At 48.3% G+C, this 22,349-nt stretch overlaps 1 protein-coding gene across 2 annotated transcripts; it reads left to right on the forward strand.

The window, feature by feature from the left end:
* The first annotated feature begins 3,305 nt into the window (after positions 1–3,305).
* ELK4 (ETS transcription factor ELK4) lies at positions 3,306–22,091 on the forward strand. 2 transcript variants are annotated; one of them, XM_068660339.1, is made up of 6 exons: positions 3,306–3,559; positions 10,737–10,942; positions 11,657–11,872; positions 13,260–14,183; positions 15,365–15,481; positions 16,771–22,091. In XM_068660339.1, exons 3-6 carry the CDS (start codon positions 11,666–11,668, stop codon positions 16,867–16,869), a joined length of 1,347 nt encoding a protein of 448 aa, XP_068516440.1. In that variant the 5' UTR covers positions 3,306–3,559; positions 10,737–10,942; positions 11,657–11,665; the 3' UTR covers positions 16,870–22,091. The 2 variants fall into 2 exon arrangements, with proteins under 2 accessions (XP_068516440.1, XP_068516439.1); XM_068660338.1 differs by lacking the exon at positions 10,737–10,942.
* The last annotated feature ends 258 nt before the right edge of the window (positions 22,092–22,349 follow it).

Consider the following 22,349-nt stretch of genomic DNA (forward strand, 5'->3'; position numbering starts at 1 on the left):
AGGTGCATGCAATGCGTAGGTCGTGACTGTTTTTCTCAGTTCCTTTATCAAGTTCCACTGGAAAGCATTATACTCACTTGGCCCATTATTCCGTACTGTTACTGGAAAGGCCGTGCCTATCAGGTCCCCATCTCTCAATGCCTCTCGGCATGTATCATCCCAACACTTGCAAGGGTCAAAATCTTTACTTGATCACTTTGGGGAGAGATGGGGGGCATAGAAACATCCCCTATCAGGGGCACCGATGGTGACAAAGGTGGAGGAAATGGGCTAGGGCTTGCTTCTGCCTACATCAAACACCACCGATACAGTCGATGGGGTGCTATTTTTTTTTTTTTTCAAAAACTTTAGCAGTAGTTTCAGTTTATATGGATATACTTTCTCCTTCTTTTCTCTAAGAGTTTGCTCAACAGTTTCACTATTGCCTCCTCCTCGGCCCATAGCTTCACCCCAATACTTCTGCCCGCTGCTCGCCTGGGGTTAGGTGTGGTCCCGGGGTGGAAGCTGCAGTCCTGCTGTCAGCTCAATTCATTCAGCGGGGCTCCCTGCGGACGCTATGCCTGTGTTGCTCATCCCGAATCACCCATCACGTCGGGGTCACCATTTGAAGGGAATTTATCACACGACTCCGGGCTGGTGTGCAACTGAAGTGTTTATTGAGTATAAATTCTTGTATTTCTACCCTTAGCATCTCTGCATGTGCCAGTTATGCTACCAGGAGAACTTGCAACTATCACACTCTTATTCTACTCATTGATTTGTTGTCATGCAGACTGCTCGTGCTGGTTGTTTTCCCAACTCCTCAATTGTTACTTCTTCTTCAACCTTGTGCTACTTGTCTTCTACCTTATCTTGCATTTTTCTGCTAGCTATTTCTGTGTCTAGCAGATTCCACCGGCTTCCAAACTGAGCTCCCATACTGTGTCTTTGCTCTTTCCAAACAACCCTAAACGTAACCCTAACAGGAACACTGGGACGAATTTTAAATAGGACCCCAGAAAACGTGCACGGAGCCCCTTTGCCTGGGGTCAGTGATTCCTGGGTCAGCGATTCCTGGCTTGGGTCACTACAGACGGCATGAAGGGCTCTGTTGAAATAATGACCAATGCTTTCCACAGGGAAAAAGAAAAGGAAAGTGACACATGCTTACCTTTCCAGGGGCTTTAATTATTTTGAAAGCTGAAGAAACTCGTTATTGACTCTGGACTCTTGTGGAGTTATTTGCTTGTCTCTTTTCTGTACCTTTTTCTTTTCTTCCCTTCCCTGTCCACTCTCTCTCACGCAACTTTTTAGACATAAATTTAACTTTCATAAATAAGTAATGGTCAGCTTGGCTTAAAAACTTCCCCTCTCCCTTTAGTGAAAGCACATTTTGTAGAAGGGCCCTGTGCTTCTTCCCTTTCACTATAGTCAGATGAATAGCATCTTGAATGGCATCTTCTCACATTCTGTTGTGCCAGGATTCCCTAAACTTCCTTACTTTCCATGCTTTCATCTCCCTTCCCATCTCCTGTATCTTGGGCAGTAAATGCTGATAAAGGGTATTTTTAAGGGATTATGACTTGGAAGGTTGTGTTTGTGTTTCCCATCTTGCTCCTGAGTATAAATCCTGTCACTTGGTGGAAGTCGTTTGCCTATGTGAAATGGGACCAGCTCAAGGAGAGATGAGCTGGTAAAAATACAGAATTTGCCTTCACAGAATCAGCATTAGTTGTAGCTGGAGCTGCTCGGGCTTAGCAGTGATCTCAGTTACGCTTTCTCATGTGCTTGGGAATGGTGGTACTTCCCGAACACAAACGTACCTGGCTGAGCAGTGCTTTGGCCTGTACCCACGTCTCGAGCGGGAGTCAAGTTTGTAGGAAGGCAACTAGTTGAAACGTGCACAGGAGACTTTGTGCTAACACATCTAACCTCTCACCGGCATGTGTCTAGAAAACCCAAGGCTGCATGTTTTGGCATGTGCGGTGTTCGACAGTGAAGCGCTGCTTAGTTCTTTGTGTTTTTTTTTTTTTATTTTTCCCTGCCAGTGGATGGGAATCTTAGGGCGAGGCAAAGACGGGTGGCTGTGCATCAGAGGGAAGCGGGGAGCACGCTGCCTGCTTGGCCCTTCACCTGCTGCTCCTCAGGCCTGATCCGATGGGAAAACAACTGGAGAATAACTGGAAAATAACTGCTCTCAAACTGGCGTGGAGCCTGGTTTTAGTACCTATCTCAGGACCCAAATTGCCCATTTGTGTGCTGCTGCAGGCCGAGGCAGTGCCTGTTGGCAACAAGCAGATAGGTGACCATGGGAGAGCCGTTTCTTGGGGACTCGAGCGCATGCCTGGGCTGCTTTAACGAGCTTTGGCGTGATGAAGGCTCCCGCTGTGTGTGCGGTCCCTATCTGCAAGCCTGGGATCACCTCCCTCAGCCTCGGGAGTGCCCAGGGATTGTGTCTTTGCTGCCAGAGCGTTAGGATCAAGTGAGATGTGGAAAAGATGCAGGGATAGAGAAGCCTCGACCCAAGCTGGGAACCTTCTGTGAGGAAGGCGAGCTTCTTGACCATGGCCTGGTGCCCCCATTGCCCTGCCCCAGCGCAGGGCTGTGCCTTTCCCCCAGAAGGAGCCATCTGGGTGCGGGTTTGTCCTCCAGCAGAGGCAGAAGCAGGGAGCTCTCTGCAGGGATGTGGAGGGAGGGATGTCTGCGCTGGTGTCTGAAGGGTACAAATGTTGGCTCGTCCCCTGCTCAAGTGACGCCTGGATGCTTTTTGTCGAGGCGAATGCAGTTCTGTGTTATCCCTTGGAAACCATTGACTTTTTTATTCTTTCTCTACCGGCTTCATTGAGATACAAATCCCCCAAAACTTGGCGTGGTGCTGAGGGCGAGGGGTGGCCGGGCTGCCCCAACCCGGCTCCCAAACGAGCACCCTAAATGCTGGGAACCCCCCTCAGGGGATCCTGCTCCGCTTTCCCTCCTCGCTCCGCTTCACTTCGCTTCACTTCACTTCATTTTCCCCTTGTTTCGTTTCACTTTCTCTTCTCACTCCCCTTTTCCTGTCCCTCTTGGCTTTTCCCCTCAGGACCCTCTCCCCCCCCCCCTCCCCCCCCCCTCCCTCTCCCTCCCCCCCATGCCCCCACCCCACAGCCCCCAACAGCGGGGCCGGGCCGAGAGCCGGGCCTGGCCCCGGGCACATGGCTGCACCCCGCGGACTACAACCCCCAGCATCCTTAGCGGCGGGGTGGGCGTGCACCTTCCCTCCCATTGGCTATCCTCTCCCCCGCTCCGCTCGCCGATTGGCCGCCCCACGCGTCCCTTGGGGGGCCGTGGGCGGAAGCGTGGCGTACGGCGGCCGCGGAGGCTGGGGGCCGCCATGTAACGCGCCCGCCGCTCCCCGCCTCAGCGCCGCCTCAGCGCCGCTTCCCCGAGCCCCCCCCCCTCACCCCCGGCCGCCTCCTGCCGCCCGCCATGGGGGCCTGGAGCCCGGCCCGGCCATGAAGGGCGGCGGGGGGACCCGTTCCCACCTTCTGCCCGCCGCCAGGGGAGCACCGCGAAGCCCGGGGACCGGCGGGGCTCCTCCTCGGTGAGTGGGGAGCGAGGGGGGGGGGCGCTGAGAGGGGCCTGAGGGGAGCCCTGAGGGGGCTGGGGGGGGATGAGGGGGGTCTGGGGGGGTGGGGGGTACCGGGGGGGCTCGGTCAGCGCCGGGAGGGGGTCGTGAGGGGGGCTCTGAGGGGTTTGGGGGGGTCGTGAGGGGGGGTTGGGGATAAAATGGGTCCTGGGGGGCACCCACGGGTGGGGGCTTGGTTTTGGGGGGTGGAGGAGGCCCTGGGGGCTGTCCCGGGCCCCCTCTGCTCACCGTTAACCGGGGAACGGGGAAACGACCCCGGCCGGCTCCGTGGGGCACGGGGGGGGTCCCTCAGGTGCCCCCCCAGCCCCCTCTTTTCCCCCTGTCCCCGTTTCTTTGCTGAGCTGAGCAGGAGGCAGCGATCGCGCCCTGGGTCGGGTGGTTGGGTTTTGTTGTTTTTCTTTTATGTGTGTGTGTTTTGTTTTTTTTTTTTGTGTGTGTGTTTTTTTTTTGTTTGTTTTTTCTTTTCCCTGCCTTCTGTGATTTCGTCCCTGATTTTCTGGAGCGCCTCTCGAGCGCTTTGCGGGGTGGGTGGGCGCCTCCCCACATCAAGAGGGGGGGGAATCCGTGGGGAAGGCATGCAAATGGGCGCCGAGCTGCACGCAGGCAGGCAGCTGGGCTCGGCTCAGCTCCTACCTGCCTGTTACACAACCTCACCTGCCGGCCGGGCCTGCTGCCAGCAATCCCCCTGCTTCCCCTCACAGAGGGGGGGAACCCGGCGTTGTTCCCACCCTGGTGGATTTTATTTTTCAGCAGTGGCTCCTGGACGAGGCAGCAAGCACCCCGTGGGCGAGCCGTGCTGGGTGCCCGCGGGGTGCAGTCCCTGGCGTTGCTTTCTCTTCGCTTTCTCCTCCTCGTCCGCAGGGCGAGCGTGCTCCCTGCGCCAGGCGCAGGCTTCCCGGCGGAGCTGCGCCTCCGTGCTTTCGCCCGGCCTGTTTATTTTTAGGGGCTTTAGCGCCTGTTTGCGGAGAGGAGTTGTTCCATCGTCATGGCAACCCGGCTGCGTGTCTCATAAACATTATTCGAGGGAACCTTTTCCAGCTCGATCGAGGCTTCCTTTCCGTAACGAGGTTAGGATCGATGTGAAACGCCGAGCCTGTTGCTCGTGGTGCAGGGACACGGCCTCTTGTTCCTCACCGCGGATGCTTTTACCCTCAGCCGGTTCCATCTGCTGCTGGTAAACGTTCCCCGCAGCCTCTGCGATGGCAGAGGAGGAGGAAAAGCAAAGTGTAATCCACCGAAAGAGGAGCTCTCATACAATTACTTCATGGCTTATTAGAGGCAGTCACATCAGCGTTAGAAACAAACCAAGTGCCAGATAAAAAAAAATGGAGTGTCTTTGAAGTTTGCCATTCTTTTCTTTCCCTGACCGTTCCCATGCTACCAAAAGGTGGGGAAGGCTAGAAAATGCTAACTCGGGACACACAGTGCTCCTTTCTCAGACAGGAGTTAAAAAGATGAAACAAACTGCTCCTAAACCCCAAAATATTTGCTAATACCTCAATTTCGTATAAACTTGCAGCTTGATTTTCGAGCCAAGAGCGGAGAATTTATTGCAGCGTTTGTTTAAAGTAAATATGCCTGTCAGACTTGGAGAGGGATTAGGCAATGAAAACTGTGGAGCAGCTCTTATCATGAGGACATCCTCCAGCGTTTCCTTCCAAGGAGCTTCCTGCCCTGATAACCACGGCTTCTCCTTCAGAACGAGCTGATTTTCCTGACTGCCTGGGAAACAACAGCGCCGTGAATGCCAGGGCCAAGGGGAAGGCTGGAATTTACTGGGGGCTGGGATTTTTTTTAATCTTATTTACCTGATTTTGTTATTTAGTGGAGAAGGTACAGTTTGAGTGCCTCTTGGAAAGCTACCAGGGTTTGGAAACCTTAATGATGGTGCTGCAGATGGGAAAATCTGCCTCTGATTTAATTCCTTGCAAATGGGAACTTGGATTTACACGCACAGCAGTCCCTTAACAGGTAGTTCACCTGTCTTCAGGAAGGAAGCAAGCAAGCAGCAGTAGTTCAGGTGTCCTTACACTGCTCCATGTGTCCCAGGAGCAGGCTGTGTCCCGCTCCTAGCGCTCCAAAGAGGCGGATTTTTGGCCAGAGTCAAAATCGGTAAAACCCTGACACGAATAGCTCAGGTGATTCACCTTCCCAGGGGCTTGAGAGTGTTTTATGAGAGGTGTGTTGGTGCAGGGACGTTTGGAGTGCTGGGCTAATGAAATTGTTGCTTGATTGTGTGCTGATGACCACTTAATTGCGGAGTTCATTAGTGCTGTTCCCACTCCTCGTCCCGTTAGTAAAATAAAAGGAACAGAGGGAATAGGGCAGCTTTAGGCTTGCTTTGTTGGCTGGCCAGAGACGCTGAACAACAGCCTGATGGTCCTTTGAAGTTAACCCTGTTGTGAACCAGGCCTTGGGCCTGTGACCTCCAAAAACCTCCTTTAATCTAAACTGTTGCCTTTTTTTTTTTTTTTTTAATTTCCTGGAACAACCGTCTCGAGCCTCGTCTCTGCAGGAATATTGCACAACACAACAGGGCTCGTTGTCTACAGATTCCTTCTGTTCACGCACCGTGGCCATCTTCAGCTATTAAAAAAAAACAAAAAAACAAAAAAAAAAAAAAACAACATTGGGAGGGTTTTGTCCAGCAAAGCCCTAACGGCTCGGGTTTGGCGTCCAGGAGCAGGGTGCCCATGTGGAGTGTGCACAGCGAGCCCGGCTTCCCGGGATTGTGTAAGGGTTTCATTTGCTCACCTGCTGGCCCGCTGCACGGCTGATTTGCACCACTAAACATGAGGACCCTGAGACCATCCCGGAATTATCGTTGCTGTTTGACTTTATTTATTAAACGGAAGAGTTCGGGAGAGGTTTTGTTCTCTCCTGGTGGGTTTTGGTGCTGTTGGGGTGCTGTGCACGTTGGTGGTGCTGATTGGGTTCGGGCAGCCTTCAGCATCCTCTGTGGCACCGTCACGCCGTGTCTTCTGCTTTGTGCTGCTCGCAGTCAGCTTGTGAGGTGTCCCTTCTGTGTCAATGTCTGGACAGCTAGGAACGTGCCCCTGACATGCCTGGGAGGGATTTTTGTCCTCGTAAGGACACTTTTTCTTCCCCGTGACACTTTTTCTTCCCCTCTCCTTTGCACCAGCCTCGGCTTCGGGGGGGGGGAGGGAGGGGGGATTCTGGCAGGGCTGTGGAGCTGCCTGCTGTAATCAGCCCATCTGGAAAAGTCATCAGCCTGCAGATGCTGATAAGGGAACAAACCGAGGCGCGGGATTACTGAGCTGCTCTCGGTGTTGAGTCAAAGCACAGGAAATCTGCCAGCAGGCGTTGAAAGGGGGGGGGGCTGGGGCACAGCCCCTCCGGTGCTCCCCCTGCTACCTGCCCCGTCCCGGCTGGCTGCTGCCTACTGGGGCTCATCGAGTGCCCTTCTCCCCACCGAGCTGGGGGCACTGAACCCTTTGGTTTGTTTTGCAGCGCTGAGTACAGCTGCTGGCCGTGGTAAAACCGTGTGCTGCTTCCTAAGCTCATGCCACGCCGTGCTCGCACGCCCTCCTTCCCCCGGCGAGGCAGAGCCTGGAGGCTCTGTGATCACAGGGAGCGCGCGGGGCGGCTTGTGGCGGAGATGGGTGAGAAGGCGCTCGAGAAGATGCCTATCTCGTGGCCTGGCTCTTGTAAACGTGAAGCTGTGTGAAGGCAGGGCTCAGACAGAGCTGCAGCAACCTCCGAGAGGCTGCAGCCACCCCAGCACACTCAGGTCTGCAGCTCAGCAAACTGCAGCCAAACCCCGTCAGCTACTCGGTGTGCTGCAAGGGTCAGCCGTAGGCGGCAGAGAAGATCTCAAGACAATAATAGTGCTCTATTTTAGCATGCTCATTACAAAGTCTAACTGCCCTCTGCCTCTAGCAACTATTTTTTCCTCGTACTCAACTGGTGCAGGAGTGGGAAGGCTGTTGTCATAAACAGCGCCGTTGCCTCGCTGCCTAATTCCCTCATTGTCTTCTCAAACGAGACCTTTTTCTTTCTCCGTGGACTCTCCGAAGGAAAATAACCTTCAGCAGAGAGGCAGCGTGCCGTGGTGTGCTTGTAATTATTGGTGTATTCATCTCGAAGAAGAAGCAATCAAACGAGGAGGCTTGTTGTGCTGACAGGGAGCTGTGCTGGGAGATGGATGCCTTTTGATGAAAGGAGCCGTAGATGTGGAAGAGGCTGAAACGTGACGTACAAATCACGCACGAAGCAACGTCTTGCCATTGTTAGCGTGGATACGGGTGGGCTGCTGGGTTCCTGTCCTCATCCCTGTGCCTTTTAGTTCCCAAAATCAACGGGCCTGTAACATTTCTGGGGTGTGGGGTTTGCTGAATAAAAAGGACGAGAGGTTCCGCCAAATTCCTGCCCCTCTTGGGGCAGAAGGAGGGGGACAGTTTTGAGCACGTGGCCCTAAAAAGGGCTGGGGTATGGACAGAAGCTGGGCTTGGCAGCTGGGGTCAGACGGGACGCTGGCACCGCTCGGGAGGCCTCAGGGCTCATGGAAGGGACAGGACGGCCGCCGTCTGCCCCCGCTGCTGGAGAAGGAAGAACTTCTTAACACAGTACCTGGGTTTTCATAAATCAGACAAAGCGACGGTGCTCAGCTCTGCTCTACTGGTTTTATTTTTACGTTTAGTGTGTTTTTTTTTTTCCCTGATCCTGTTTTTTCTTAAAGAAGCAACAATTCTTTGATGTGTTCTTAGGCGGTATCAAAGTAAGTGTAATAAAGTCAAATGAGAGGAGCCTTTATTCGTCGTGCAGCGTTGTCTCCTGTACGTGTGTCACCCTCTGCCAGTTGCAGCTTACTCCTGGCCACGGAAGGGGCGAGTCCTACCAGCGAGCCCATTGATTTAACCAGCTGGGAGGCCTATTTGCTGGCCGTCTCTGCTGGATTTAGTTGTCAGGAAAAGCTCCCAGTGACGTCGAGGTACCTCTGTTGGTTCCTGTACACGTGCACAATAAATATTTAATAAGAGGGACGTTCATGCTTCTCGTCTGCAATACAACCTGCCCGTTAACACACTGCTCTGTGTGTGTGTTCCCTGGCAGCTGGGGAGTCAGAAAAACTGCCCTATTATAATGGAGACTGGATAAAGTAGAGGGCGATGGCCACACGCAGCATATCCTATAAGCAATGGGAGGAATCAAGACAACACTAAAGCCTGTAAATGCCAGAAATGTCGCTAGAAACTTAGCTGATGACCATGCAAATACCATGGCCCTGCCTGGGGAAGGATTCTGCCAGCCAGAAAGGGGCGGTGGTTGGGACCCAGGCACTGTGAGCTCTGCAGAGAGCATGCATGTTATTATTTTGGTCAGTGCTCCTTAGAACAATGTAACACGTCACCATGAAAAGTGATTTATTTAAATCCTTTATCTTCTATCATTTCAGTCACTCCAGGCACAGGCCGTGTTGCTGAACTCAGTGCTGTGCACATACAATTTGCTCAGAACTGTGTATCCTTATCCCAAACCAGCCTTCGCCTAGCAATCATTTGACAGCACTTGGTGAGCTTTGAGCTGACAACAGCGAAGTACTTCTTCCTGAAGGGAAGCACACCGGTGGGATTACGGCGTTTAAATTGGGGGATGAAATCCATGCAGGTTTTTAGGCGAAGAAAAGCCTCTGCCGCTCTGAAATTCTGCTGCTAATCTAATTTCTGTGTGATTACCTCCCGTTGCATCAGGCAGCGCTAGCTGGTGCAGTGCTGGTACGGGCTTTGGAGCTGCTGCGGATAAATGTAGCGTGGGAATAATCACTCAACTTCGTTTGCCTGCTCTCTCGCTGTTAGCACTTAACGCGGGCATTGACAGCTCTGCAGAACGGTGGAACCAAGTCCTTGTGCCTGCACAACAGCCGGGCGTGTGCATCATCCTAACAGGGTAACGGGGCTCTGCTCGTGGTGCTGTGCCAGCAGGCAGATATTAAACGAGATTCAAGGTTCCTGGTGAGCGTAAGTCGAAGCCCTGGAAGGGATTGAATTGGGTTCCCTGCTCCAGAGGTCTGGACCTTTCGGCTCCCCAGCACGCTGCGGGAAGTCTCAAAGCACCGGGCTCAGCAGCTGATGTTTTCTTAGAGCACTCAGCAATTAATTTGGGCAAGCGTGGAGTTGTACGCGTGCGGTAATTAAGGAGGAAAGCACCTTAGGCCAGCATAACAAGGTGGTGTGGGTGTCCTTCATTTTGAGATTGCGCGTGTAATTGCAGCAATTTAGCTGGCTTGATCAATGTAACATCCCTCTGGAGTCGTGCAAGCGTGCCATGAGGCAGGTAGTCTTAAAAATAGGCTCACCGAGATGGGCTCTGCCCAAAAAACCACCTGCCCTAGGGCACCTTATTTAAATAAGAATGCAGAGTCCTGTGTGAGCTGTCAGCAGTAATCCTTTTACAGGGCTGAGTGAGGCGGGAGGCTCTGACACGAAGCCGGTTCTCTTCCTTATATAGGGCTGGGTGAGTGCTGGGCAGTGAGGAGGTTGGAATAAAAACCCTTGGTAACAGATGAACTGGCTGGCAGTCCCGCCTGGATCTTAAACCCAGCCCCACGGATGCGTGGGTCCTGCTTGCAGGGCTGGGCACGATGCTGGTGCTGAGCCTGGGGTCTGGGTGCTGCAGGCTCCCCCTGGAGAAACCCCCTGCTCTATAGGTTTTTTTTTACTGAGATTTGTCGGGGGGAATGGAGCAGTTACACACATCAGAACACCATCCCTACAATTCACCGTGAAGGCTCTCGGTGCACGGTGGCTGGGTTTCTTGATATTGCAGTGGAAGAAGGTGAAGCCGTCTGTGTGAGGAACAGCTTCCTCGCTGGGAGGGTGGCAAGGGCTGGCACGGGCTGCCCGGAGAGCCTGGGGAGTCTCCCCTGGGGATATTCACAAGCCACCCAGACACAATCCTGGGTACGGGGCTGTCGGAGACCCTGCCCGAGCGGGGAGGTTGGGGCAGCCGATCCGCAGAGCTCCCTCCAACCTCCACCGCTCTGCCATTCTGCCAGAAGGAATCCGTTCTCGAATCGGTTCTGGACTAAAGGGAATCCGTGTGGGACACTGCATGAGTATAATTTGATCTGTTAATTCGCAGCGGAGCTTATCCTAATGCTTCCTCTGTGCAGGCGGGGTTATTTGTGTTCTGCTCCAGAACGTCTGTGGAAGTGCTGCTCCACGCGGTCAGATATGGTCAGGGAAAGATGGCATCTCTGCCGCCTCGTCTGCCCCCGATGACTTTGTCCAGCCACTGCTCAGTGTGGGAAAACCGTGCTGGCAGTGGGTGAAGCAACTGGCTAGTGCTAGAAAGTCTCAGCCTAGAAGACTGACGTAGGTAAGACACGAGAGGAATCAAGAGAAAAGCCAAAGCAGCGTCTGAAACCGTTTCATTTACTTTTTTTTTTTTAGCTTACTTCCTTGTAAAACACGGGGATGAAATTTGGGAAAGAAAGGAGGCTTGAGAGGAGACCGGGGGTCGATTGGGAGGGACAGCGGCAATACAAATGAGGGAAAATAGAGTTGTGCTGCACGATGGCATCCCCTGCTAGTTTAAGCAGTTGATCCACCCTCTGCCTTGTTAAGGACCTGGAGGCTGGAGGTGGGTGCAGGCAAGAAACGGAGGCGGTGAGTGTGGGTGTTTGATTTTACCTGAGAGCACCTGAGCTTTTTTTTTTTTATACATATATATAAAGCAGTACAAGTCAGAATGGGTGAACATGGAACAACTTAGAAACTGTGGGTTTTTTGGCGTGTTTTTTTTCTTTTTTTTGGATAATGACTCATTGCAACTTACCCAAAGTGACCTGATTTAGTTAAATGAGGCTAAATATAACCCATGTGAAAAGGACTGACATGTGGGAGGAGACGATAGCAGTTGGCTCTCAGCCTCTCTGTTCTGCAGGGAACATCTTTCACGACTGGTGACTAATAATTTTTACTCTTGCTGCCTTTGGAAATAACATCTCTGCACCCTTACCCCCTTCTAGGGAGATGCAGAAAACGCACCGGTCCTAATCTCTTGCCTCTTATCTGCCTTTCTGAATTTCAGCTTACTGCTATGGACAGTGCTATCACCCTGTGGCAGTTCCTCCTCCAACTCCTGCAAGAGCCTCAGAACAAGAATATCATCTCTTGGACCTCCAACGACGGGGAGTTCAAACTGCTGCAGGCAGAGGAGGTGGCCAGACTCTGGGGAATCCGCAAGAACAAGCCCAGTATGAACTATGATAAACTCAGCCGTGCTCTCAGATACTACTATGTGAAGGTAACAAAGTCCATAAATCCACCTGAAATCCTTATCCATCTTACCCGCCTAATGAGCTTTGTTTCCTTTTTCATTCTCTTGAAGGGGATAGGTGTCACTTCTGTCTCCCAGACTTAAGTGAGGTGCACTAGTTTGTGTTTAGACGTGCTTTTTTTTGCCTTTTGTTTATCCTCATACCTGGTTCCTCCCCGTGGTTATGTTACAAGGTTCTAGATCCATTTGTGCAAAACGTCACCGTCTTTGATTTATGCCTTTGGTAATATGAATCTTTCTTTGAATAATGTTCTCCTTTCCAACCCCTCTCCAAAAATACGTGTCCTTGCACGTGTTAAAATCCTTAACACTCCAATTTAAGCAACAGAATAATAATGGTCTAGATGGTGAATATTGCACTACCTTGAGACCTTTTCTGTAATTGTCTCTACAAAGGAGCTATCAAAATAAGGATTTCCTGTGTGGCAGCCCAGAGTCTTTTTCTTTCCTCCTTATGTTCAGAAATGGCACCCTTAAGGAGGATATTGAGTTTATTCCAGGAGAGGAAGGTGCTTCTCTTCTTTAGCTAATGTCTTCTAAGAACTTGCAGTAGCCTTTCATTAGTGCATGTGTAGTGTCAAAAAGCTGAAGTAGAACCACAGTGTGGGATTGTGATCTTCATTTCAGTAACCTTTCAATAAGCCATTTATCCCGCAACTGCTGCTGTGTGGGTGTCCGGGATTGAAACATAAAAACAGTTCTTGAGGATCCTGTCAGTTTGTAGGATATGGTTTGTTGCTTGTCCTTTATGATTGGGTAACACGGTTTCCTTAATCTGACTTTATGCCAAGAGATCTCAGTAATAACAATTGTTCGATAAATAATAATAATCTTTGGCCCTAATTGTTTGTGGCATTGCAGTTGGGAACAAACCAGGTTTGATGAATGCTACTTTGATTATTGAAAAAGCCGATAAGTCTATGTTCTTCTGACCAGTCCAGCTTCTTTCTTTTATTATCATCTTATTAAGAAGAAGGGTGTTGTGGTTTGATAGATGACACTTACTATACACATACCAATGATCTTAACTTTGATGGGGGTATTGGCTATCTTTTGTGTCCTAGCTGATCTTTGAAAATACCATAAACTCAATTGTTTTGCAGTTTTAAGGCTGCTGTTAGTACATTTAAAGTCGGGTTAAGTTCACCTGCTCTAGTGTTCTGTCCGGGAGCTCGGGAAGTGATGCTTTGGTGGGATAACCAAATTGCAAGAATGCAGCCTGTATTTTAAAATAAATAGAAACAATTTTCAATGAAAGACTACCAACTATTTAATTCCTCGGTCTGTTTTAGGCAATGTTTGTAGCAAGAAAATTAATCTGAAGGGCTAAAAATATTTATCTTCTTACCCACAGAATATCATTAAAAAAGTGAACGGTAAGAAGTTTGTATACAAGTTTGTTTCTTATCCGGAGATTTTAAATATGGATCCACTTGTCGTGGGCCGTATAGAAGGAGACCCTGAAATGACTGGTTTTGCGGAAGTTAGCAGTGCTCCAAAGGATGTGGAAAACTGTGGGAAGGAGAAGTCTCAGTCATGTGCTAAGTCCTCCAGCCGCAATGACTATATCCACTCAGGCTTGTACTCCTCTTTCACGCTGAACTCCCTGAACTCTTCCAGTGTAAAACTCTTCAGGTCCATCAAGATTGAGAATCCAGCCGAGAAACTGACAGAGAAGAAACCCGCTCAGGATCCGACACCGTCTGTCATCAAGTTTGTAACCATGCCCTCCAAAAAGCCGTCCTCGGTCCCCCTGGTCGCTACCACTTCAACGGTTTCTGCCACTTCCACCGTTTCTGCCCCTTCGGCTGCATCTTCCCTCTCCATGGGATCAGAAGAAACTCTCCAGACCTTGGAGACTCTCGTCCTACCCAAGTTAACTGTCCCTGAAGCTCCAGCACCTTTGCCAAACTTAACCACCAGCTTCACCCCAACTCCGCCCGTATCCTCAGTTTCTCCCACTCTGCAAGTTCCTTCCACGCCCCCGTCACCCCCCCTGAGCTCTAATCCTGACCTGGACATTGACACGGACATAGAGTCGGTGGCTTCGCAGCAGCTGGAGCAGGCTCAGAGCCTTCAGCATCAATCCCCAGAGCCCAAAGAGCAGGATTCATCTGTGCTGGAGAAGGAATTTGCCAATCATCTCTCCAGATCTAAAAAACCCAAAGGGCTGGAGTTGGCTCCTACTCTCGTCATTACAGGCAGTGATCCAAGTCCGTTGGGAATACTGAGCCCTTCTCTCCCCACTGCTTCTCTTACTCCAGCACTTTTCTCTCAGGTAACTTAATTACCCCCACCACCTCTTTTTTTTTTTTTCCTTTTTTTTGTTTTTGTTTTTGTTTAAAGAGTAGTGGTTATATTTTTAAACAATAAAGGAGGGCAAATGAAATGTTAAAAGCCTGTAGATGGTGTTTGGGAGCTCTGAAGCCCATGACATTACTTCCATTTTCTTATAAAACAGAAATTTTATTCATAATCTCCATTATCTTCCACTCCAAAGTGTGTCCAAGTAGCAAGCCAGCTGAACACATCTGTACAGCGTTAGCATGGGGAAGGCAAAACCCAGCACCTGTAAGATCCTTTGTAAATCTTCCCAAAGTGACACTGAATCATTTCAAAAACCCTAAACCCTGCTCTTCAGGCTGATTCTGAAAATGTTTTAAAAAAGCTAACCACTGGGGTGTTTGTTTAGCCGAGTGCTTTCACTTGATTCACTTGAGCAGCCTTTAACTTCAGACCAGAGTGATAGGAGTTAATGGTGACAAGAATGGCTGCAGAATTTGGCTGTTACCACTGAGTGGGAAAGGAAAGCTTTCATTCCTCCTGGAAAATTTGGAAGAGAACCGAATCCAACTCTGCTGTTATATTGTTCTGTATATATTTAATCTCCTTCCTGTAATAAATTGGAGTGAAACTGCAGGGAAACCGCTGATAGAAAACTGAACTGGCTGAAGGCGGGGGGGGGGAAATCAAGCGTAGCTGCTCTTCTGGCGCCCCTCGAAGTGCTTGGCTGGTGAACCTGCAACATCCAGAGCATTCAGAAGCTGGATGTGAATTTCTTTTGTTGTGGCTTACGTCACCAGTGTCACCCAGACCATGTGTATGCCCACTGCCTGCTCACATTGAATTCATGGGCTGAGTTTTCCCAAGTCCTTGCAGGTGCTGTGTACTGAATTGCAGGAGAGGCCAATTTGCTGTGCGCAGGATTTGGCAGCTGCTGGGAGAAGAGGGCCAATTGTTTAGAAAGGGGAGGGAGAGCCGATGACTGCTGCTGTTGTGGGGTTTGAAGGGAGGAGGAGGAGAAGGTGGGAGGAAGCGGAAGGAGAGAAGGGGAGTTTCTGAAATTTGGATCCAGCCCTCCGCAGCTGTAGGAGCTCATTATTGTGGCGAGCTTTCCATCTGCTATCTATTACTCAGTGCAGGTTTCAAACAACTGACTTGTCTCCATGTGTTTTGCAGACTCCCATCTTGCTGACCCCAAGTCCCTTGCTCTCCAGTATCCATTTCTGGAGTACCCTAAGCCCGGTTGCTCCTCTCAGTCCTGCAAGGTTGCAAGGTGCTAACACACTCTTTCAGGTAAGTTCAGCCAGTCTCTCTGTTTGACCTACGCTTAACCAAAGCCACCTTCTTCAGAAGACCTGCGGGGATCTGTTACCCCAAAAATCCGATGGCAAGTTTGGGCAGTGATACTTGCTGCTTAATAAGGCAAGTGAGCATTTCAGGGAATAGTTCATACTTTGGCTGCTTAGTTATTCCAAGTTTTAAGTACTAAAAAGTCGCTTGACAGCTTCCTTGAATTCAAGGAATGATTTTGTAGCCAGTGGAAACAAAATGGACATCTTTGGTTTCTATTCCCATGTTAGCTTTTGAGAGCAAGTTTAATCTTCGTGGATGTTTACCCTGTTTTGTTTAAGTATATTGTAAATGTTGTTGTTTCAGAAATGGTCTAAATTAATAGCAGTCTGCTGTAGTTAAATAATGTTTTTTAAGTCTGCCTTTCCTGTAAAACTTGCCTCCTCATAACTTCACGGGTTAAGAGTTTCCTGGAAGTGGAATTTTGCTATTCTCTCGTGGTTCTTTTAATAGTTTGTTAACAGCCTCTTCCTTTGAAGGACATTAATTAAATCTCAGCACTGGTAAGAAGGGAGGCTCTGTGTGTGATCTCTGGCAGTATGTAGCACATTTTCTGTACGCTCTGTATTATTCTGCTATCTTTTATTGTTTGGAAATTCTCAGCTTCATTGTTTTTGGTAAATATTTTTATTTATATAATTTTTTAAAAATGCCCTCTAAATTAAGAAAATGAAGTCTTTAGCTGTAATTACCTTTGATTTTCCTCCACGTTCCACTTAGGAACTGGAGCACCTCTATCTGTTGCCTGAGTCTGCTTAGGCAGGGGGTGAAATTTAAGTGCTTGTCTTTTGGGTTTATATCTGTCATCTCCATGGAGATGAAGGAAGTACCTTATGTGTACTGTCAGAATAGGCAATAAACAGCTAGGTCTGAAAATGCGTTGGACCTTTTCCTCTATAAATAGCTGGTAATTAATTGAGGAACAATGTAGGACGTGGTTTCTCAACAACCTCTACGAAGTCCCTGTCTTGTGACCTTATTAGTTTAGGAGATAGGCAGCGCTCAGCGCAGAGGCTTCAGACTGGGGCTGTCTGCTGACGCTGGTTGCAGTTGCACAAATCCAGCGATCTGTGCTGCAGGAGCATTTTAAAAGTCAATTACTTGGGGAAGAAAGAAGATTATTTGCGAGGTTTTGTTAGTTTGTTTCTGGGGGAGCTTCTGTATGCAGAGATAGGAGAGGAACAGTAAGTTAAAATAGCCTCTTCCTTATTCATTTTTGTTTTGTCTCTCAGTTTCCATCAGTGCTGAACAGTCATGGCCCATTTACTCTGTCTGGACTGGATGGACCCTCTACCCCTGGCCCATTTTCCCCTGATCTGCAGAAGACATAGCACATGAACTCATGGAAAGGACGTATTGGCAAGCAAGGGAAAGATATGACACTTATATTTAACCATGTTTTTTAAACGAGCAATTTATAATTCCACAGAGATTATCAAGTCATAGTTTTTGCCATTCCCAGATAAAATGCCTTTTTTGCAAAATTCCTGTTTTTTGAAGACCCAGATTGGGAATGTATATGCAAACGCCTTAATAGGAGCTGAAGCTCCGGTCTCTTCTCTTCCCTCCTTGGTTTGGAAGACTTCACCATGGTTAAAGGGAGTTTCAGTTGGTGATGCAGTAACTGAGTCTGCACTGATGGCAGTAAATGGTATCAGAGAAGTCTTTTCTCTGTGACTCTTGGAAAACCTCTGTTCTTCTGCTTCCTGTGCTTGGCAAGAAGAAATCTAACTGCGATCGAAGCTGGCATTCCAGGAAATGCTCGGGAAAGGGGTGTGTGCGCACTCGGCTTTGCCTTGGGGCCTGATAACTTCTGCAGCAACAAAACAGCCCGCGTCTTATCTGCTGTACAAACGTCTTGTCTCTTTGCAGGGAGAAATTTTCAAGGAATACTCGATGATTGTGTTACTCAGATATGAACAATTTGTGAATGGCATTGTACACAGACAGCCCAGCCTCTCGGAGAAGTGGTCTGGCTGCCTTCCGGATGCTTCCCGGCCCTCCCTTCGGTGAGGAGGCAAGGCCTGGGGACAAACGAATGGTGGGATTCGTTCCTCTCAGTTCTCAGAAAGTTTGAATGCTGAAGTCCAAACATTTCTTGTGCCAGAGACCTGTTCTAAAGCCTGTAATCTCGCTGCTAGCTTAGCAGCGTGCTGGATTTCCGTGAGGTTTGAGGGTGTATCTGTTCCGTGAGGTTGCTGCCTGATGCGGGATTTTCAGACCCAAGCCGTGGGTGGGAACACTAACGTCTGAGCGTTAACGTTACTGCTCTTTTCCCACAGGTGAAGTGGAGAAGCTCCCCTTCTCCCAGCTCTTATCTCGAGTTTTGCTTTACATCTATAGCTTTTTTTTTATACGAGGAAGCACTCAGACCCCCAAAACGTTAGGCTTAGTGCGCACAGCTAGTTGCGGGAGGTACCGTGGCGTATCAACCTTACTGTAAATTTGTGCTTGCTTTTCTTTCCTTGGTGGCCGTGTGTGTGGATGAATACAGGATCAGTTTCCAGAGCCATTCGAAACACTGACGAAATGAAATTTGTAATTAGATTTTTAAACCTCAGGAGGCCTTTTAAGAGAACTGAGGAATGACAGAAGCGGGACTCTCCTCGCACGGCCCCTCAGAGGTTGGATGTCTTGGTCTGCTGGCACCGAGCTCTGGGCCCTTCCACTTCGGGTCTCTGCTGTCAGGCAGCAACTTCGGTTTGCTACTTACATACGCGTGGTGAGTTGGTGACGTAAGGATAAAATACCCACTAGAAAACAGATGGAGACCGTCTCTTTCCTTCGGTATCCTCACTGCCCGTCTCTGAGGTTTTGATGAGCAGAGAAAGAGTTACCTTTACAGCAAGAGGAGCTGGCAGCGTGCTTCCTGCTCTAGTGCACCTGTCTGCTGGGTGAATGCTGAGCTCTGCCTTCCCAGAGTTTTCCTTTTGCCACTTTTGTGGACTCTGAATTCACTTTAAAGCGTACGTATGACAATACCCGAGACTTAATTTACTGCAGTGATTTTCTCTCTGTATATTCTAGCATTGAAATGATGTAAACCACTTAGTATGTTCCCGGTAGGGCACCCTAGCCATGGGTGGGTGTAATGGAGTTGCTTTTTGGGCATTGTTCCTCCAGAAAGTCCTCTGCCTGGTGGGAGGTGGGAGAAAAGAGTGTGCCTATCTTGGGGTGCAGATAGCGGGGCGCGAGCTCACGTAGCCAACTGTCTTCCCGGCCGTCACGTCAGAGGCACGACACTGCTTCGCGTTTGACACAGCAGCAGATGCAGGATCAAGTTCCTGTGCCAGTGGCTCTTAAAATGACAATGTGCAATATTGACTTTTTTTTTTGTTTTGTTTTTTAAATGCAGAAAGAAACCTGCAAATCATAGTTAAGAGCAGGCATGTGGAATTTTCTGGTTTGCATGATCGCTTCTGAGTTTGCTCTAGAATATATATATAGCTATATATAAATAGCAGCACTTTTAATGGTTGTTTTAGGTTGGCCAATTTTATGCCCACTGTGTGTGTGGATTTGAGAGCAACATTGCCGACTAGGATTAGAGTTTAAAAATAACTAATGAGCACTAAAGACTTGCAATTTAATTGCTTCCCTTTCCTTGTCCCCTATGGAGAAAAGCCAAGTTTTTGTTTAAAAGTTGTGTATGTGCACACGTGCACTTATTTTTCTGTAAACTGTATCACTTTCAGCATAGGTATGCAAGAGAACCAAATGCTAATGTAGCTTGTCAGTTTTGCTTGGCCTGGTTTCGTGCTCTTCTCCAAGTAGCTGCACAAGCTTGCACTGCCACAGCTGGTCGCTGAAATACGCGTTCACCTTCAGGAATGCCTTCTTCAGAGAGTGTGAAACACAGTCTGAACGTGTTGGCTTCGAGCCGGTGAAGTCCAACTTCCTGACGGGTGACATGAGAAGGTGACTGCTTTTGCTTGGGCACCTGCCTTGGAAAATAAAGGTCCCACGTAGGATTATAACCTCAGGAGGTAGTTGGAAAAGCAAGACTAGGCGAGGTGGGAGAGGAGTTCGCTCATGTTTTCCCCGTTAAAACTTTCAGGTCATTTAAGATAATAGTGTCTTGTATATATGCTGCCTCATTAAACGGACATTTACTAATAAGTGTATAACTGCCAGCTTTTTTGGATCACATTCCTGACAGCACAGTGTCCTCGGAGCTTGGTTGTGTAAACTGCTGGTACTCTGCTGGCTCACTGCGGGGGCAGTTTGCCACTTGGGTTTAGTGGAGGGAAGGTGGGGGTTAATATAGGCTCTCTTTTAATTATCACGTTAGCAGTCTGTAGTATGGGTATAGTGCCGTGTTGATTTTTAAAATAGTGCAGCATTACAGAAACATTTTATTACGTTACAATTCATGTTGCTGAAGTACCTGTGGTATCGTCGAATGCTTGGTAGTATTTGCATTGGTTAATTCATAGGTGGTGGTAGAATTAGGCTGGATGAGCATGGAAGCTGAACATCTGTCTCACTTCTGGAAATCTCTTTTAAATGTCGTTGCTGCTGTATAATAGTACTGCAGAGTTGCAAAGCTTGCACTGCTGGTGCTGTCTGTGCTACGTCTGTCTTTTGTTGAGATCCTGAACCGTCAGGATGCCACTAGCAACGTGTGCTGCTAGCAGAGACAATCCGTGGAAAGCAGAAACGTCTTAATACCAGCCTACATTTAGAGAACCGTCCCTGTTCCGTCTTACCCATTTTCAGAGAATGTGATCCTAGCAATGAGGGCGATGGAAGATGGTTTTTTTTTTCTTATCAGCTTAAGTCTAGAACCTTGTTTCAGAAATTGCTTGGTCTTCAGCAGTGACAGCTGAATGTAATTCCTATGCACTGTCTTTGGCACATTCACATTGCGTTTTGCAATAGGTCAGGAAGTGATGAAATTCCTCAAATTGGAGAATTTGTTGTATTTATGTAGAGTGTCCTAAGACTTCAGTATCCCATGCATCTTTGGTGTAATGGAGTGGGAATTAAAATATGAAAGGCTTTGGCTGTTCAGTAGTTTGTTTGGGGTAGTTTCTCCCTCTAAAATGTTTTCAAACCTCAGATACCCAGCAAATAAATTCTTCTTGGTTTTTATGGTGTTCATTTTAACCGCAGTGAAGGCTGCTTATGTGCATATCTTCCTTCACAAGCTTTTCAACGTGCAGACCTGTTTAATGTCAGATTCCCTCATGACTTCAACTTCCATGCGAGAGCTTCTGCAGGTCGAGACCGGATAAAAGAGCTAGCCTAGCGCATCGATGCAGTTTCTCAGGTGAGCACAAGCAGAGTTCTGGTCCACTTCGGTAGCATTATTCTAGTGCTGAGTTTGGAACCTACAGTGCTGACAATCTGTTGGCTACCCATGGTTTATTCATTTATCTTTTAGTTACTTTTTGCTACTGTTTTATAGCGTTTTTTGTATGTACTCAACTTTTACTATACAATTTAACCTCTTCCATTTTTAACGCATATTTGTTTACAAGACACATCTCAGTGTTGTATCAAGAGGCTATCTTGGTATTGTCAGCTATGAAATAAACTACATCAGTAGTTAAGGAACATTGTCAAATTTGACAGGTATTTTAAAACTTGATGTTTGAGTTTTGGGTGTCCATAACGATTTTGTTCTGTTTTGTTCCTTAGTTCTCCTGTGTAAGAAATATTACCTACCTTCTGGCCTCTCGGGTCCTAGGTCTGGAGAGTTTATTTTGTCTTAAAAATGACAGAGCATGGTATTGCAGGCAGACAGCCCGAGCACCACGGGATCTCCCACTCAGCAGCTAAGTTGAAAGTACATGAAAATTGTAATCGTGTTGCTTAGAAGCTATTTGGGGTGCTTTAATGAGGTATAGTATGTCTTGCCTAAACAGGAATTTTTATGGTTTGATTTGAATTTAATTAAACAGTAATTGGCAATGGCTGCTGTTTAGCCTGAACAGCGTTAGGAAATCTGCTTAATGTGGAAGCCTTTGGCTATTGCCATCTAGAAGTGGTGGTTAATACGTGACATCCTGGAGTTGATCTCCTGAAATCAGAGGCTGTCAGGTGAAGATTAAAAGGTGAAATGCAGCGACAGTTGTTTTTACACAATTCTTCAGGGCTATTACTGCAATAGACTTTCTTGGATTGACATCTGTGAACGTGGCATTCCATGTTCATGGCATTTCATTGACTCTGTAGGACCCCTTTGTAGAGCTGGTTCTGGACAGAAATATTACTGAAAATAGAACCAAATCTTTTCTCTGTAGCCCGCTTTTAGTCATAAGGATGTAATATAGGAACTACAAAGCCACAGGAATGGCAGTGCTGCCATATTTCTACTTTGTGTTGAGTATCATCATCAGACCTTCTGCCTGTCTTGGTACCGCCTAAAGCAGAAAGGCTGAGCGTTGGTTTTGGGTGTCTGGCAGATTTGGGACTGGGGTATGTTATCCTTGCTTTTGTACAAAGAGCAATCAAAATTAAGGGAGGATATGTTCACTGCAGAAAGTTGATTCTTTTTGGAGGATGCAGCTTTTCTGACCATAAGCATACTTTTTTAAAAAAATAAAAATCAAGTGACCTGTAAGGTAAGAGAACTGGGCAGGGCCCAATATTTCTGCTTGGATGTGTAAGCTAATGTATTTCCCTTTTCAGATAGCGAGATGTCAGCTTCGTATAAATTATTCTATAGAAAACAGTAGAACTGACTAGCATTGATTTCTGTTTACCCTCCCCTTCCAAAGAATGTTGGTGAAGACTTTGTGGAGCTATTCCAGGCATCTGATTAAAAAGCACACTTCTACAGCTGAAGACTTGCTTTCTGTGTGCG

Source organism: Anas acuta, chromosome 24, assembly GCF_963932015.1.
Source record: "Anas acuta chromosome 24, bAnaAcu1.1, whole genome shotgun sequence".
Classification (NCBI taxonomy): domain Eukaryota; kingdom Metazoa; phylum Chordata; class Aves; order Anseriformes; family Anatidae; genus Anas; species Anas acuta.

Excerpts from the sequence above, each read along its gene's own strand:
- ELK4 (XM_068660339.1), top strand. The coding sequence starts at position 11,666 with ATGGACAGTGCTATCACCCTGTGGCAGTTCCTCCTCCAACTCCTGCAA. Across the intron at positions 14,184-15,364 it reads CTCCAGCACTTTTCTCTCAG|ACTCCCATCTTGCTGACCCC; the intron begins GTAACTTAATTA and ends TGTGTTTTGCAG. Across the intron at positions 15,482-16,770 it reads GTGCTAACACACTCTTTCAG|TTTCCATCAGTGCTGAACAG; the intron begins GTAAGTTCAGCC and ends TTTGTCTCTCAG.